The sequence below is a fragment of the Tyto alba genome, unplaced genomic scaffold (genome assembly GCF_018691265.1).
Source record: "Tyto alba isolate M040663 unplaced genomic scaffold, T.alba_DEE_v4.0 Super-Scaffold_21, whole genome shotgun sequence".
Taxonomy (NCBI): Eukaryota; Metazoa; Chordata; class Aves; order Strigiformes; family Tytonidae; genus Tyto; species Tyto alba.
This window is the reverse complement of record NW_024881295.1, coordinates 16,167,525-16,184,800: the sequence shown is the minus strand read 5'-3', so window position 1 is coordinate 16,184,800 and position 17,276 is coordinate 16,167,525. Positions and strand designations below refer to the sequence as shown.

Genomic DNA, 17,276 nt, shown 5'->3' with positions numbered 1-17,276 from the left:
CTTAATCTTTTTCTAATCTGAGCAGATTCGGTTCTCTCAACCTTCCCTAATGGGGCTTCTGTTTAATTATTTTTAATCAGTTTGTTACTGTCCTTCAGGGGAAGCTTCACTTCTGAGTTAAATACAAATTAGACAGTGCCCTGTCTCTAGAAGGGCTTTCATCTTTATGTGAAATGTGCTTTTTGCAGCTGGAGCGCTGTGATCACTGCATGCAAAACTGTCCACTGCAGCCTCAGTTTTACAGGCCTGGTTTCTCCACTTTCCTGCATCTCAACAATTGTATATATAAATGAAAACAGAATGCAGAACAAGTGCAAAACACACCCATATGTTGTTGTATTGGTTTATTCACAGTGCTGGGTAGTGGAGAACCTGGTCCTGAGATGTTTGGCTTACAGCTTTCCCATTACAGCTTGAATTATAGGATCAAATAATTCTACTTGATCTGATTAATGATTATTAATAATGAGCAGCCTTGAGCCTGCTATCATTTTTGGAGTATTGGCTTTGTCCCACGTCATTTGGACAACGCTTCAGAATGCTTGGTTGAGTCTCTGAAAATAACATGCAGTGCCTCCAGGGACAGTTTACCTCAAGGCTCTAACGGTAAACTAAAGAGTGTGGTATTATTATAGATGGACTAAATCCAGGTCTGGATGAGACCCAGGGCACTAACCTGTCTCTGGAAGAGGTGCCTGAACTGGCACACAAGAAGCTGACTCCTTCAAATTTAACTGAACAATCCTTGTTAGGTTTGCCCAGCCGGTAGGCAATAAAATGTTTTAGTAGTCTAAAACAGTGCAATTGAGCCACAGTGTAGTGAGATTGAATCAGTGGAAACATTCAGAAGCATCACATCCCCAAGGACAGTGTAGAGTAGCATATATAGATGCAGTGGGTTGAGCAGGCTGTTCTGGAAAATCCTTCCATCTCTGAATCTGTGAGATCATACTTCCAAGAGTCACTAAATGAGCTTGAAACTGGAATTTACAGTCACCTATACAATTCCCATCATGAAATCAAAACGAAACAAACTGGACAACAGATAAAATTTACTTTGCTGACAGCACTGACATATCTTGTGAGCTTTTCTCATCCCCCCAGCCTGTTGCAACCAATGAGGAAGATGGTGTGAGGAATACAGAGATATTGCCACAAAATGGAAGACATTAAACGCAGAGCTGCAACCCCCAATTTTCGCCAGCTGTGTTTTTCCTTCTAACCCTTTATTCTTGCAGCACTTAGGCTAGAATTAGTAAGGCTTTCCACACAAGAGAATGATCTGATTCTAAGAATATATCTGTCTACATGTTTCCATGGTGTTTATTTCCCATCCACCCCTACCCCTCCAAGAAAATGCTGGGCTTTTATTGTTGTGGGGTTGAGGTTTTTTAATCATCTTTTTGGCAGGGTTTTACATGGATGTGAAAAATTTCCAAAGAATAAGCACGCAAGTATAAGCAACCCATCTCTGTGACTGCAGAGGTTATTTCATCTCCATCTGCTGTAACAATGGTGGGTAAGGGGAGAGGGCCCATAGTTCAGAGCACTGAAGGGCCACAGCATTAATGCACTGAAAAAGCAGTGTCCACACTTAATTTGCATAAATGCTGACCTAAATCTCTTTTTTCTTTTTCTCATGAACAAATGCATGTGCAACTGTCATGGGTGTCTGTACCGCTGCCTTGAAGGTGAGTAACAGCAGTGACTTGCTGGTTGCCACCTGCCACAAAAACCTGCTGCCGAATATTTGTTCAATGCAAAATAGACATTTATTTTGTGAAATGAAGCTTTCATGAGCCCTTCAGACCTCAACTTTGGACCTCTCAGTCCTCTTCCTCTATATGGAAAGAAACTCTCCATTAAAAAAAAGCTACTTTGGGTTGGTTACGGGGAGGTGTTAATGGAGACCCTCTGCCCAGTGCTCCTGCGTGGAAGGACCTCTTTAATAGCCTTGTTTTTCTATTGCCCTTTCTCTATTCTTTCTTCTTTTGTTCTTCCTTAAGCTATTTCCTAATTGCTGTGTAATCACCACAGAGACCTTTCTTATCTTTAATCTTTTATCCTAGAGCTATAAAATCATGAGCTAAGCTACTAGGGCACTTATATATGATTTAGGATTTTGAGTGCCTCTGTGGGTGCACTGCTTGGGCCCTACTACCAGTTTTTCAAGAACTGAAGACCATTGCCTTCTGAAACAATCATCTTCAGAATTGTTAAATTTGGTTCTTTATCTAGACCCTGGGAAAGAAAAAGACAGGGGAATATGCCCAAGGTCAGAACACAAGTGGTAGCTCTAGAGCTGACCATTTATAAAACTCATGTATTTTACATTTAATTTGTTTCAAGACAAATGGCAATACAACTAAACCCTCACCAATCTTACTGTGAATAATAAGTCTTTCCTGCCTGCAAAGAGAATTAGTCCACTAATATTGGCCTTATTCATTGATTTCAGTGGGATTTCTGCCTGAACAGGACTTGAGGGCTCAGTATGATGCATGGTCATACCATCATAAGCATATGGATTAGCTGCACCCATGACCTCCTCTAGATCTGTCTCCTTCTAACTCCAATCCTCTGAACTGCACCCAAATTGGAGGCCTAAAACCAATACTGGGCACAGCTCCCTAAAGATACAAAGATACCAGAAGTAGAAAATGAAGGGTTTAGGTCTCAATCAGAGCAATATTTACCACAGAACATCCACACTGTGGATTTTTAAAGCATATCTAGAAGAAATCAGTCCTGTGCATTGTGCTGATCTTGCCTTGCTGATAAGACTCACAAGAAAAAGAGGAGTAGTCTTGTCTGTTGACAATTCAGTTGCACCTCATTTAGGTTCTTTCATAATATTTCTCCAGTGAACCTCTAGTGCTTATGCAGTATCTGTGAGTGTCTAGTGTGCCTATCACATGGAGGTTTATTAGCTGTGTTCTATGAGCTCTAGATATTGTATATTTTATTTGAGAATTTTGGGTGTGATTTCATAACTGAGAGCTGGATCCACCATCTAAAATGCAGAATGGATTTCTAGGAATACCATAGATTGGAAACTGGGATATACTGATCAAGTGCAAAAAAAGAATTGACAGTCATGCCTCCGCTTATTAAGGTAGTGATTACCTACAGCTTACAGTACTGTTTTTCATTATCTTTATTTTTAAGGACTTAATTGACTATGTAAATCAATGAACAGTATGTGCTTGTGCATTCCTGTGCATACAGCAATCAGTGCTGTTCTGACATACCTGTGGTAGAACTTGCTATCAGTCTGCATTGAGATAAATAGAAGCAGTTACAAAACAGCAATACAGTAAAACAGGCAGAAGATTCTTTCTGGATAATCAGTCATGCAAATGTAAATACAAAATAAACAGAGAAAGGAAGGGATAGCCCAGAATTCTAAGATGAAATAAAATCTTTAGTTTTGGAAACCCACCATCCTAGGGGATATTTTCATGCTTGAAATCAGCACTTTATTCTTTTGGAGTGAATTTCCAAAGCCTTTAAAAGATGAAAAGGTTTTTAAATAACTGAGCAGCAGTAAGAGATGGAACTGCTGCTGTAACTATAATGAAAGAACTATCAGCCCAGTGGCTAAATAGCCTTTGGGCTTTAGGATGACTTTTTCAAAGATCAACCTTTTCCTTTTAAAGGGAAATAAGCTATACACACTTACATGGGAAAAAGGAATTCGCATAAAGCTCTGTTACTTTTGCCTCTGGAGGCATGAATTAAAATCCTGATTAAGTCACACAATTCCAGATAATTTTTGGAGGTCACTACATAGCATTTCTGCAAATTGCAAATTCACCCAACGAGCTAACGCCCTCATATAATCAGTCACATGAGAGACTAGAGAGCCTTAATGGGTGCCGTTACCTGTACAGGGACCTGACTTTGGCAGAACACTGCAGATGGATCAATGACATGGATCCCCTCTAAGTAGATCTACTGTTCAGGAACCAAGAAAAACTGTAATAAGAAGGCAAAAGTAATGTCACTACTGATGTTAGCTGTTGAGTGGGTAAGAAGTAGGGAAAATGGTCTGTCAGCCATCTGTATCAACAAGCAGAATAGATCAAGAGCAAGGGCTTGGCATACCAGGCTCCAGGCTTATTTGTGGAAAGTCCTGGACACCTGCTCAGGCTGGGCCTAAGTGTCATTAAGGGCTCTGCCTAGGTCAGCATATGGCCTGTTCTTTCCCAGCTGCTCTGTAGGGCACAGTCAGCCTCAATGCAGAGAGAGAGTGACCTGAGCCACCATTGAAAAAAAAAAAAAAAAACCAAAACAAAAACAAACAAAAATTTGAGGGAATAGTTTAAAGGGAATTATTTACATCCTCAAAGTGCAACAGTTGCAGCACACTCTAGAACATAAGTTGCTTTATCCCTTGGCAATAAAAAAATTTTAGTATTTCATTTTTGGGTAACGTGTTCTATGCTAAACTGAACTGAAATACATTTGATTGGTTTTTTCTCTTTACATATTAAGCCTGGAGAAAGAGAGTGAGGTGACAAAACAGGAGGCTTATTGGAGCTCAGAATTTGTCTTTGATGTAAGGAATTCTTGCTGTGTAACTAATGCTTTCAGTGGGAGTTCAGAATCCCTGTATGGCCAAACATGCTGCAGAGGTACGTAGCCCCCCCTCCAGTTTTCACATAAAAATAGAGAAGTCCCACAGAAAGCACAAAGAATACGGGTGGAATGGGAGGGGATGTAGATGGTAGCTTCCTTATTAATTCTGTTTTCTCTCCCCTAGTATAGTTGACTATAGGAATTTCCCAGTAATACTTGCAGTAAAAAAATGTAACATGCTGAGCTTTTGTCAACAAAATCCACTTTTCACATAGTTGGTTTGCCATGATAATCCATGTCCCTTTGGAACATTACTAGTGCTAATAAATTTTGCAACTTTGTGAAAACAGAGCCCAGTAACACTTCTGTATTCTTTAAGTCAAGAGAAAGCCTAACTTTTTTCCCTCTGTTTTGAAATTAGAAGTGTGAAGTCAAATGCCAGTGGTCTTTGCCATCAGTTGAAGTTGTACAGTAAACATGGGCAAAGGCCATTTAAAATTACAGATTTAATTAAGACAGCACTAAACACACCCAAGTCAAGATTACCCCCTAGCTCTCCAGCAAGCACAAACTACAGTGCCATAGAAGTATGGGATCAGTAAGCATTTTCAACAGAAATAGCTTGCAGTGGAAAACCAGTTCAGTTCAATCATTGTGTGCCACAGACATTTTGACCTGCTGGTATTTGAATGCAAGTTTTAATTCTCTTCCCACTCTCAGACAAGGACCTTATATTTCCTGTAATAGCTCAGTCTGTTAAAGAACAGCTGACTGCAAAACCAACGCACACCCAAACCAAAAGCAACTGAAATATGAATATAAAACTTTACCAAAGAACAAAATAATGTTGTGTAGTCCAGTGGTTATATACTGGGGGCTAAAAAACACAGTGGAAATATTCAGGGTCAGCATACAGTATCAGTAAACCAGGGCTAGGTGGTTTAAAGCTGTTTTTTTCACATATGTCTTAGACTTTATGCAGTCTTTCCCAGCTGAGAAAGTATACATATCCTTGAAAAGGTGGGACCACTATTTAATGAGTGGTGAAAATATGACTTGGTGCTGTTATAAAGAAATAAGCTTGGCAAATTCTACTGGAGGCAATGCACATCCCGCATACTTCATGCAACAAAAAGCAAATACAGTTTGCTTCACATCTTGTATGTGTTCCTCATTTAAGGAAGTTCATGTAACAGCAAAATGGCATTCTACTGTGATTGTATTGTTTTAGAGAAGCTCAAACAGCTATTTTACATGTTTTCACTTTGCCACCAAGCAGCTGACATGGTTGTAAGGTAGTGCTTCTAGGTCTCGACTCTAGCCTTGTTCTTGCACAAGTTGCAGCCCTGGTAGGGCTCTTCTACAGGACTCCTGCCTTTACACAGTCTCCCCAAGAAGTTCAAGCCAGTCACGGTGTATCCTTTGCAGGAGCATGTGCTCTCATGACTCTGATGTTAAGCCCAGGACTTCTTTCACTTGTCTTCTCTATAGTGCTGTGTAGGAAGCTCAGTCAGTTCTGGAGACTTCACCCTCTTGTCAGGGAGATCAAGAAGCATAGCACTGAAATCCAGCTATACCCAAAGTTTTTCCAAAATAAACCAGGAATTATGGTTCACCTGGACCAGACCAAGTCTACTTGGGTGAGAACATCTACAGCAGAATCAATATAGTCTTTGTTAGCAAGGGTGGAGAAGCAACCTCTGCAGACTCCATCTTCTCAGATCCATCTGCCCCTTTCCCCTTCTCTCGCCTAGAGTCATCTTCCATTGCTACAGTTTTGTTGATTATCTGTCAAGGGTTCTCTGTTACAATTTAATCTCTTCCCTTGAAGTTTCTGTTGTCCTCATTGAGGCAGTCCTTTCTCAGTTAATGGCTCCATTTAGCTCCTGCAGAGAGTTCTGTACAAATTGCCAATACTTCTAGCTCAGAGTGGAATTTTAATTTGCTCTTTCCCTCACTACAGAGCATACCAAACAACCGGGGAACCAAGGTATACGTAGGAATCTTACTGTCCTTCCTACTGCCCACATATGATGAATGTTGCCTACATTATTTGCTTTAATCCTACAGTGACTGTATAGCATTCTTTGCCCTGGTTCATGAGATCCCTGTGCACTTGGCTTCATTCAGGTCTGTCTTGCCTTTCTTCTGAAGACACTCTGAAAAAAGGTTATAGATGTCTATATGTACATATAGAATGCACATATGGAATCTGTAAAAACACAGTACGAAGAGCCTTAAAAGTAAGTGCTTGGAGAGAATAACTGAGCTTAAAATTTGCCTTCATTACTTTGAAAATAAAGAAATGTGATTGTAAAAAAAAAAATTTTCACAGCAGTAATTGATCAAATGCTGCTCCTTCCCTTGAGTTTCATCAGTTCAGACTGAAACAGGATTGAACTCTGAAGTCTTTCCTTTGCTTCCATCTGATAGTGCCAGCTACAAAATGTGGAATATTTCAGAACAGTTGTAGGAAGTAGCTGTGACTTTGAGTCCCTTTAAGACTATCAGGATGTTGATGCTTAGAAAGAAATTCTACCCAGAATAAGAGCAAAGGCATGTTGAGTCCTTTGCTTATATTTTAAGTCATTCAGAAGCAATTTTATTCCACTGTTCCTAAATCCATAAAAGTAAGTCTAGTTCATTTTAGTTTTTATTTTTTTGCTTATTACCAGGTTTGGAGTTTTCTAATTTTTTACCTCCATCTCCGTCCTTTTGCCTTGAGTCAGCTCTGAGACCTTAAATTGCCACTCCTTATCACCTGTCTTAAAGACTCAGGAAGGGTGAAAGTATTTCAGGTTGACAAGATAAATGATAATTCTCATCTTGCACTGGAATGTCTAGACTGAAATGCTTAAATAATTTTGTTAATTTTTACTCACTGTGTACATTAAATTTATAATTTTTCCCAGAGAATTTCAGAAAATGAGCTCCTTATCATATATTTTTCCCAATCCTGTGCCCCATCCCATTCAAGCAAAGCACTTATGCATATGAGTTCATTTCTGCTGGTAACAATAATATTGACCATTGACTTCAGTGGAATTATTTGTATGCCTTAAATTATGCGCATACGTGAGTACTGGATTAAAAACCAACCAAGTGAAGACAGCTAATTAGATTTTAAATATTGAAGGATCTGCAAGGTGGAATCTTCATCCTTAGGATAATAATGCACTAAGTCTAAGTCCAGCTTTAAGGATATATGATGGGTAACAGGAAATAAGATCCTTCTCTTTCTCTTTCTGTGAATGGTGAAGTCAGATGGATACATGCTGCATACAGACTTACTTGAGGTGGATGTGGAGACCAGTCAGGAATTTCTCAGGGAAAATGTGCTTTTTTCATGTCTTTATTGACGTGACATGCAGCAGCCTTGTATCATTCAGGCTCCAAGCAAATCTCCAGATTCAGGATGTGTAAGATTTCAGTGCTAAAGAAGCAATCCCATAATTTGCCCCACGGTTTGGAAAAAGTGTTTATGGAGCCTGACATACATAGAAAGTCAACTTTAGTAATGTGTCCCTTTTTACTGTACCTTTAGTTCTGTGTCATCTCATTGAAATTTTTCTGGGTCTTATTTTAAGCATTTATAGTTTTGTGATAAAGTTAGAAATTGTGAATAACAGTGAGTAATTTCCTTGTTAAAAGCAATACTAAGAGCAGTGGGGCTCACAGTAAGTTGCAAAATGCATAATTAATATATTTATCATAAGTATTATATATATTAAAAAAAAACAGTATAACATAAGCAGTGTACTGTTTAGAAATCAGAGAAAATACAGTGTGCAGGATTTGTTACCAGAGCTAACCAGCAATACTAATTTTTTGCATATTTAGGGGTTGGTTTATTTGTGTCATTGTCTCAGTAGTCACAGTGCAATTACGTACCTATGAGTTGTTTAAGAGCAGGACCACTAAAGAGGCAGTTGTCAGATGTCTTAAATCTCTAAGGAGAAGTTGAGAAAAAGAAAGGAGTCAAACCTTCACATGACAAGTCCTCTGCCTGCTCTGATTACTTGCAAGAGCTTTCAAGGCAAAGAATGCAAGTACTTAAATCCAAATCATCAGTTGAGAAATTAACCAGAAGAGAATGATTCATTGAACAAATAGTTTATTTTCTTGTTTTCAGAGCAGCTTTAAAAATCATGCTATCACCAGTTACGGTTGTTAGTTGGATGTTCTTAGGAACTACCAGTAATATCCTTTTTCTTATTTGGGATGAGTGTGTTGTTCCTCAGCTATTTCTGCTGATGTAATATATCGAGCATGAGGAAGGTTTCAGAAACAAAGCAAAGCTTTAACTATCATGAAATCAGCGTGAAGATATAATGGAAGCCAAAAAATAATAGAAGAGAGCAGTACTTTCCTTTCTAGGCCACATAGCTCTTGCTTGAGATGTAGGGTTTACTGACTGCCTATAATGTAGATTTATTTTTTTTTTCTTTAATATTGTCAACACAGATGTAGCTGTGAAGGGTGAAGTTCCATCCTATGTTTATTTTAATTGGTTTTGTACCTGAGTTCTGACTAAAAAATTTGGGGGAAAACATTTTTGCTTCACAGTGCAGAACAATGCATTATTCTGTAAAAAAAATTTCTACTGTTGCTTAAGCTGAGTTTAAAATTGTAGTGCCATTAACATCTGTGTGAATGAAATGCATTCACCCAAAGATTTATGGAAAGAGAAGGAAAGAGGGAGTGGAAAAGGAAAATTTATGTTTTAATCCAAACCTCTTTACTTTGTAATTGATCAGTGATAAAGATCTAAATCTCACATGATTATATGCATAGACTTTTATGCCTCAACTGAGTCGTGCTTGCCAGTAGGCTACCATCTGATCTTTGATCTAAGCTGAGAAAATCACTTCTATGCATCCTTAACTTATGAAGGTGCTTAAGTACTTTTTCTGAAAAAGATGGTTTTCAAAATAAAGGCTTTAAGCAGGAAGATATATTCAGTGACAATTAAGTGTTACCTCTTCTTTCTGCTGTCTCCTTCTTCCAAAATTCTCCAATTTTATATCGTTACAAGAAAGACTTAGTTTCAACTAGAGATCTTGCTACTGGCCATAACCATTCCATTTGGCTAGATCATTTCCTGAGGCAGTGAATTCCACAGATAGGCTGCATAAAATAGCATTTCTACACAGAATTTCCCAATTTACTGCCCTTTAATTTTACTGAGTATTCTACTCCTCTTGATTAATGTTACTCTGTGAAAGGTTATATACTTCATTATAGAATACTTGAAGCACTTGACTTGTATTTAAAAAAGGCTATCATAACATTCTATAGTCATTAGAAGTCAATTAGCAATTTCTTTGAGAAATAGAAGCCTAGTCTTGGTGTCCTAGCTAACATACTTTCCATTAAGCTGCAGCTCTCCCATACTGTGCACTGAACAAGTCAGACTTCATTTTTGCCTTCAGCTTGCTGCTTTCCAGTGACAGCTGCCTTTCTATGATAGATTAAACTTTTCCTGTAACTTTCAGTTATTTTTGAAAGACGTTTGGCACAAAGTGTCAGGGTGTGGGTGTGTGAACTGTAAAGTCAGCAGAATTTAGTGAATTGTGTCTACCCCCCCATTAAGTGACTGAAAAACCTCCACTATGTACTTGGTGATGCTCAACCATTATGTTAATACGTAATACACCTCTAACATTATCTTTGAACTGTGATGCCTGTGTAATAAATGAGATACTTGCAAAATGTGCCAGACTTATCCCTGGGGGGGGGGAAAAAAAGATCTCTAAACAAGTAAAGCATGTAAAGCATGCATACCTCATGTGGCTCTACCAATACGTCTCCACCTATGTCTTCTGGTTCTTCAGAAGGTCTATTTATAGAGAGAAATAGACCTTTATTCATTGGCCCCTACTGAAACTACTGGTTGTAATTGTGATCATCAAACTACAGAATTAAAAATCCTGGTGTTATTTCTAGGAGATTATCTGTATCATTGAGAGAAAAGCCTTCAATTGAACGTTGAAATGCTATAGTCATGATAGCAATTAAGAATGCTTGGCAAAGGAATAGCTCTTCCCAGGTACACAAGGTCCATCAGAACTCAAACATGCTGAAATACCCTCTTTTCGTCATGACGCTGCGTGGTTTCTTCGACAGTACCCAATGAGGCAAGGTAGCATCCCACTTTACAGATTGGAAGGCTGAAGCACAGTGAGCCAAAATAATGTCCCCAAAGTACCAGAGAGCGTATGTAGCAAATCATGAGGAGTAATCTAAGATCCTTATCTCTGAGGTCTCTGAGAAATGATGCATTAATGTTCAGCAATGTAGCAACTTTTTCACTGTTGAGAATAGTGAGATGTGAGTGTTGAGATGTGAGCTGTGAAAGGTCAGGCAGTTTGACTCAGAAAGCAGAATTATTTCTATAAATGACAATCTGCAGATTCCCAACCATGCTGTGCTTCCAGCTGACCTAACAATTGTCCCATACATGCTTAAGTTGACATCAGGTTGCAATCACCTTGACTGCCGTAAATGGAATATTGTAATTCAGACCTACACTGGTTGCTAGTCTTTGTTCAGACTATAAATTTGGAAGATGAACCACCTTTTCTGTTGAGATTTATATGGTTAATAGTAAACAGTGAGAAAAAGCGCACTCAGTGACCAGAGAGCTGAACTGTGTATCGGGAATTGTACAGTCCATCCTAGAGAGGTAACCTGTAACTGAAGCGTTTTCTGTTCACTGTAGACAACAGTACAAAATGCATTTTGCACACCTCATTTTCTGCACTCAGTAGTGTGCAAATGGTAACACTCCTTCTGATCTTTTCATGACCCTCTGCAGCTTTTCCAATAGCATAATTAGGGAAAAATCAACTCTACCACCTAAGTTATACTTGCAGTGAAAGCCTCCAGCTGCAATCAACAGGACATGTGTATGCATACACACATGATTAATAGCTACATATCTGCAGAATGATGATAAGTTTCTAGGAAGCAGTTTCACTCAAACACAGGTGCAAGTTTTTTAATGATAACTTTATGGCAGCATTGTTCAGTTGAGGACAGTCCATCCTGGACTTTTAGGATACTTCCATTTTGGAGGAAGCATTTCAGATATTTGGAAGGATACAATTTTAGCCAATAATTTAATGTTTCTTAACTGTTGATATGTTGCTGTTACTGTTTTGAGTAAGTCTATTTCTTTTCTTTCCCCCAGCTTCTGCCAAGCAGCCTATATCTCTGCATTTCTCCTACTGTCTCCTTATCAAAGGGTTTTTTTAACATAATTTACCAAATACCCAATGTTTTATCAACATATAACATACATTCCTGTCACCTGGGTCTCAGTCCCACAATGTATGGAATAATCTCACCTTCTAGTAAAAAAATGAGATGTGAGAGCACCAAATATTAGGGAGTCCAGCAACAGAGAGACAGACTCAGCTGTCTGCCAAATACTGATGGTTTCTCTACACTTCAGAAGCTATAGCTATCTCTGCCTCTCAGCTTCTCTGTTACATATATGACTGGGCAATAAAAAGGAGGTGAAAAGGTGAGCTCCTAAATGTTCAGTCTGAGAAATACCAAATGCTCTGCTGCTCCAGAATGCAGGTCTGTTTTTCAGGACTAATTGTGCTGATGATAGCTGGTGCAATCATTATGCAGTTGTGCTGACTTTGGGAATAGCCAGAGTACACTATACTCTAGTTATATGCTTTACCAGGCCACGATGGAAGCTTCCTTCTTACCATCTGGAGATTTCTTCATGCCAGAGTAGTACAAAAGGCACCCTGACATGTGCCTGAATTCTGTACCACTGTACCCTGGCATTTGCTATTTAGCATTCAGTTGTACCATGGCTTTGAGAAGTTCTACTTTTCCAGCTGACTTTCCCAAATGACAAAAAAACCCCTGTCAACAGATAAATACCATACAGCTGAGGCTTTTTCTTCGCCATCTATCATAATTAGAGGGAAGTTGAGTCATCATTGTGCCTGTGCTGGTGAAGTCTTATGGCAGTTTTTCAGTGTCATCCATACTCGTTTGTGCAGATTGCTTTATATAGATAGTGGTGTTCTTTGTAGAAGAGAGAGGATGTTAAGCCTCATTTCTTCACTTCATTCCAGCTTGGGCAGTTACATTTTGCCTGCCCGATTTCTCCACTGTGATTTCAGGTGGATACTTGCTTCCATCTTTATGTACCATGGTGCTTTGTTCTCTTTAAAGCACTGATATGTTTCACACCAGAGGTGTCTACTTTTTTGGTCATGTGGGAAGAAATGTGGCTTGCAAACATGAAGAATAATTGTATTATTTATAAACTTACTGAACTACAAAAGTATTAAAAGGGAAAATGGTTAATATGCCTAGGGAATGTTACATCTTCAGATACTCTCTTCTGACCACCGAATGAATTAATCCTTTGAGGAAGAAACTAATGAACTGTTTTCACAAAGGCAGATTTTTTGCTTATTTTTTAACGAGTCTACTTCAGTTCAGTTGCAGCTGAAGGATCCCTGAGATAGAGTTCTGGATCAGCCCATTGACTGTGGACTATTGCCAGACAAGGACTTTAGTTACTGTACTTTGGAAAGAAAAAAGGATATTGGACTTCCATCCACAAAAAGTTGATTATATTAGTGTTACTCTCCTGACTTGTCTTACTGAAGGTCTGAAATTCCTTTCCTGAGTTGTTATGAATCTTGAGTCAGATCGCCTCCCCTGAAGTGTGTCTCTGTGCCCATGTATGGAAGAATATTTCTTCTGTGATCACAACAAATGCTTACGTTGCAAAAGAGAGAGCGTTTTTCTGAAAGGAGAGGACAACATACGATAAAATTTTCAAAAGCATGGAAAACAAAGGAACCTGGTCTTCTTTATGCCTTTAGGTACTTTCAAGTCTGCAATTTAAGTTCATAAATCATTTTAGTGCTCCTGAAAATGTTAACCACCATCTGTTTCTTTAATGATGCTATGTATGGCTCAGGAGATAAGTGTTTCTGAAAAGTAAAGAAGAAGAGAGACTGATATTTTTGATACCATCATGAAAGTGAGATTCTATTAAGGTATTCAGCAGCTTTCCAAGATTTTGAACTTTTAAGGAGACTTCAAGATAAAATACTGGCTATATACTAGGTGCTTTTAGAATATATACAGTATCTTATTATGTGCTAGAGTTGCTCTACTCATAATACAGGTTCTGGTGCTGAATAGTCTGCCTGCTTCATTTGCAGATGCTTGTAATAGTGTGAAAGCCAAACCCATGCTTATGTCATGCAGCTTACAGTCTCTATTTCTCTGAGTATTCAGCTGTGCATGAATCACATTTTGAAGGAGAGAAAGGAAGTTTGTGAGAAAGCTGTAGAAAACATTTGGCCAGGTCAGAACATGTTAGGCCTTGAAAGCACCTTCCTCAAAAGCATACAGCTACTGTCCTCACTGTGGTAAACTGTGAAGATTACCAGAGCATTGACAGAGAAAGATCAGTATTTGCCCACAGTTACCACATGCTTCTCTCTGAGGTACATGTACCTGTGCTACATGGGAAGTAAACGTGATCTGACTACACACTGTGGCCATGCTTAGCAAAAACTAGCAATATTTCCACTGGCAGCAGAGAATCATGCGTACATGCGGTGGTTTGAAGTTTAGAAGTCATTGGATTGACACTTGTGGGTTCTGTAAGTAAACTACAGAAAGTGACAGTCCACAACTTTGAGCATCCGAAGTGCCAGTACAGCACATGGTTATATCTCAGCCTATATGAATCATTGTCTGTAAGGAAACAGCTAGAGAAAAAAAGCAACCAAAGGAGCGGTCACATCAGAAAGAACATACACAAACACTTGCTGTGATTATGTGTAAACCAACCACAGGCTCTGTTTAGAAATCTTTCCATCTGTTCCTTTGCCTAATCATTTCTGCTTTCCCTCTCTGTCTTCTAACTTTCCTTCATCTTTCCAGATGCAGGACGCTATGGGCTATGAGTTACCATGGGTGTATTTTGTCAGTCTGGTCATCTTTGGATCCTTTTTCGTTCTAAATCTGGTTCTTGGTGTGTTGAGCGGGTAAGCTGACAGTTTTGGTGTCCTTTTTCCAATGCTACAGGGCAAGACTCCATAATAAGGGTTCTTCCCTGTCACCAGGATTCTTTCAGAGGAATTAAAATTCTGAATCCAAGAAAGCTTCACATCAGCTCTCAAATATTTTGACAAAATGTTCAAACATTGCAAATAACAATACAGGTAACAAAAGAGGAGTTATTCTCTGACAAAGAAATTCAACCTCCGGGCATTCAAAATTACTAATGTCAACCTGTCATAAATTTCCAGAAAACTGGCTATTGAAAATCTTACTGCTGGTGACTTGGGATCTCTTTGGCTGGAGCCTTGCAGTGCTCAGAATCTGAGCTTGTCTCACTAATTATCATTCCACTCTTCCAGGTCAATGATGCCATAGGAAGGGACTGGCCCTGGATCTATTTTGTTACACTAATCATCATAGGGTCATTTTTTGTACTTAACTTGGTTCTCGGTGTACTTAGCGGGTAAGCAGTACCAGGAAAATGTTTTATTATTGTTTATTTTTTAAAATATTTATTTCTCTTCCTATTCTATGGTTACCAAAACAACGGGCAGTGGCGGGTTGATCTCAGGAACCTTAATAGAAGGCCTAGGCTACTGCTGTGCCAATAGCAAAATACAGCATTCCTAAGGGCATAGAAGGAGTCTTTTGACTAAATCAACAGAATACAAGATTGTAACGTGTTCCTCTACTTAGAACCTCTACCTGTACTCTGTGGGAAGAGGACAACGCTATGCCCCCCTGTAAGCGAAACATACCATTCACCATAAAAGAAGGAAATTATAGTTAAATTTCTGGAAGAGTCAGTGGGACTGAAGGAGGAATAGAGCATGAGACAAATCCCTTCACTTTTGTGGGATGAGATTCCTGCCAAATTATGTCTTCTCACATGAGAAATTTTCACATTGCTCAATATCTCTAAAGCACAGCCTAGTGGGAGACTATTTTCCCTGAAGAGTGTTTTGGGCATGTTTCTTCTTCAATAAGCACATCTTCTCTATTGTTCAGATTACAAGCCTAGCATGATGTAGGGAGAAAAGATCATTTCCCTCTGACCTTTTCTAAGGATGAACAGAGAAGCAGGAGAATTCCTTCCAGTGTTTAAGCATTCCTAAGACATCTAGACATTTAGCTGTATTTCAGTTCTGCAGTATAACCCTCACTGCAAAGCATCATTTAAGTAGCTTTGATTAAAAACAATTGATATTGTCCCCAGTAGTTAAAAACTTTACTGCCCCTGGGGAGCCACATAATTAGAGGAATCAGGCCAACAAACATTCCTCGCAAGATTTTTAAAGAAAGATCTCCTGGAAGTGGGCTCTAATTCTATATTTGGGCATGACTGGGTGCCTAGAGCCATTTTATGTATGTGGATAAATATGGTATGAGGACTTCTATGCATCCTTTTTTCCTTTGTTTCTAACATCCTTCCTCCTTTAATGAGCTCTAAATTAATTTGGTCAGAGCCTGTACCTGTTTCCTGAGTGGAGATCCCTGAAGTCCCCTGTCTTTTGATCAAAAGAGAGGGAAAATTATCTCTGAGCAGGGGAGAGGACTTGATGCCTCACAGAAATTATGTCCTTAGTACTTGGGCCAACAACATAGGAAGGGCAGTAGTAGGACCAGAGAAGAAGATCCAGCATTGGCCATCCTGCAAAGAGACAGGTAATAGCAGTTCTACAGGAGGTATTAGTACTATCTTCATTACTCCATTGAAGGAGACAAACTGCTAAGACAGCTGCTGCAAAAGAAGGGTTTCCGAGCAGTAATGGGAGTGGGAAAAAATCCCCAGTAATGAAGTGTCAGGCAATAGTCTGTGTTTGGATATCTGGAGAGTGATACTCTGGGTACAATTTTAAAATATTAACTCATTTTTCCAGGTGAATACTCTGATAAGCAGGTAAGGATGTCAGTAGTAGTGGAGGATGCTGACCAGCTAACAGAGGGAAAGTGATCTGTTGTATCAGAGATGGACTCAAGGACCATATAGGACAGTGGTTAAAGATTATATAGTATCTGATTGGATAAACAGTGCCTGTGAGTCTAGCCCTGAGGCGTGCATACTGTTGAAGCACTGCTGATTCAGTTTACCTACACTTGGATTTGTGTCTGTATATAATTAAAAATTAAATTTCTTCTCTCTTTCATTTTTCAACTCAAGAAAGTGTTTTGGGGCCTAGATCTTCCTCCTCTTGACATATTACAGCTAGACCACTACAGTTAGTGGTAAGAGATGGCAACAGTCTGTAGAGAGAACTGAAATCAAATATGAAGTTCACCTTGTTTAAGCTGTGAGTCACTCTTTAGGGCTGTGTTCACAGTGTTATGACAGCTGCACTGTTTCTGCAATTTTTTTTCCAACTGGAGAAAAGTAAAAAGAGACTGAAGAATTTGCATCCATGAAAAAACACAGAAATTATGGGAGATATGTTCCAAATTTTTGGGGAGCTAAATAAGCAGGTCTTAAACAATAAACTTTCTAAAGCAGTTCTAAATTCTGCTGAGTTGCAAAGTGTCTTCACTTTGCAGATTCAGCTTTTTTTTTTAGAGACTTGCTATTGCTATTAGTCTGATCTATGTAAACGATCTACCTATCTGTTCTATGTAGATACAAAGCAACATTCCTGGGCATCTTT

At 38.9% G+C, this 17,276-nt stretch overlaps 1 protein-coding gene across 6 annotated transcripts in view; it reads left to right on the top strand.

The window, feature by feature from the left end:
• The window catches only part of CACNA1C (calcium voltage-gated channel subunit alpha1 C), a 498,678-nt gene that overhangs the window by 327,903 nt on the left and 153,499 nt on the right, over nucleotides 1-17,276 (top strand). For 5 of the 6 annotated variants that reach the window (XM_032986290.2, XM_032986289.2, XM_032986291.2 and 2 more), the window contains exons 2-3: nucleotides 14,521-14,624; nucleotides 15,000-15,103. The exons of the other annotated variant lie outside the window; for it this stretch is intronic. In XM_032986290.2, coding sequence (XP_032842181.1) covers nucleotides 14,550-14,624; nucleotides 15,000-15,103 — 179 coding nt within the window. In that variant the 5' untranslated portion in view covers nucleotides 14,521-14,549. The remainder of the gene's footprint in view (nucleotides 1-14,520; nucleotides 14,625-14,999; nucleotides 15,104-17,276) is intronic. 6 annotated transcript variants of the gene reach the window in all.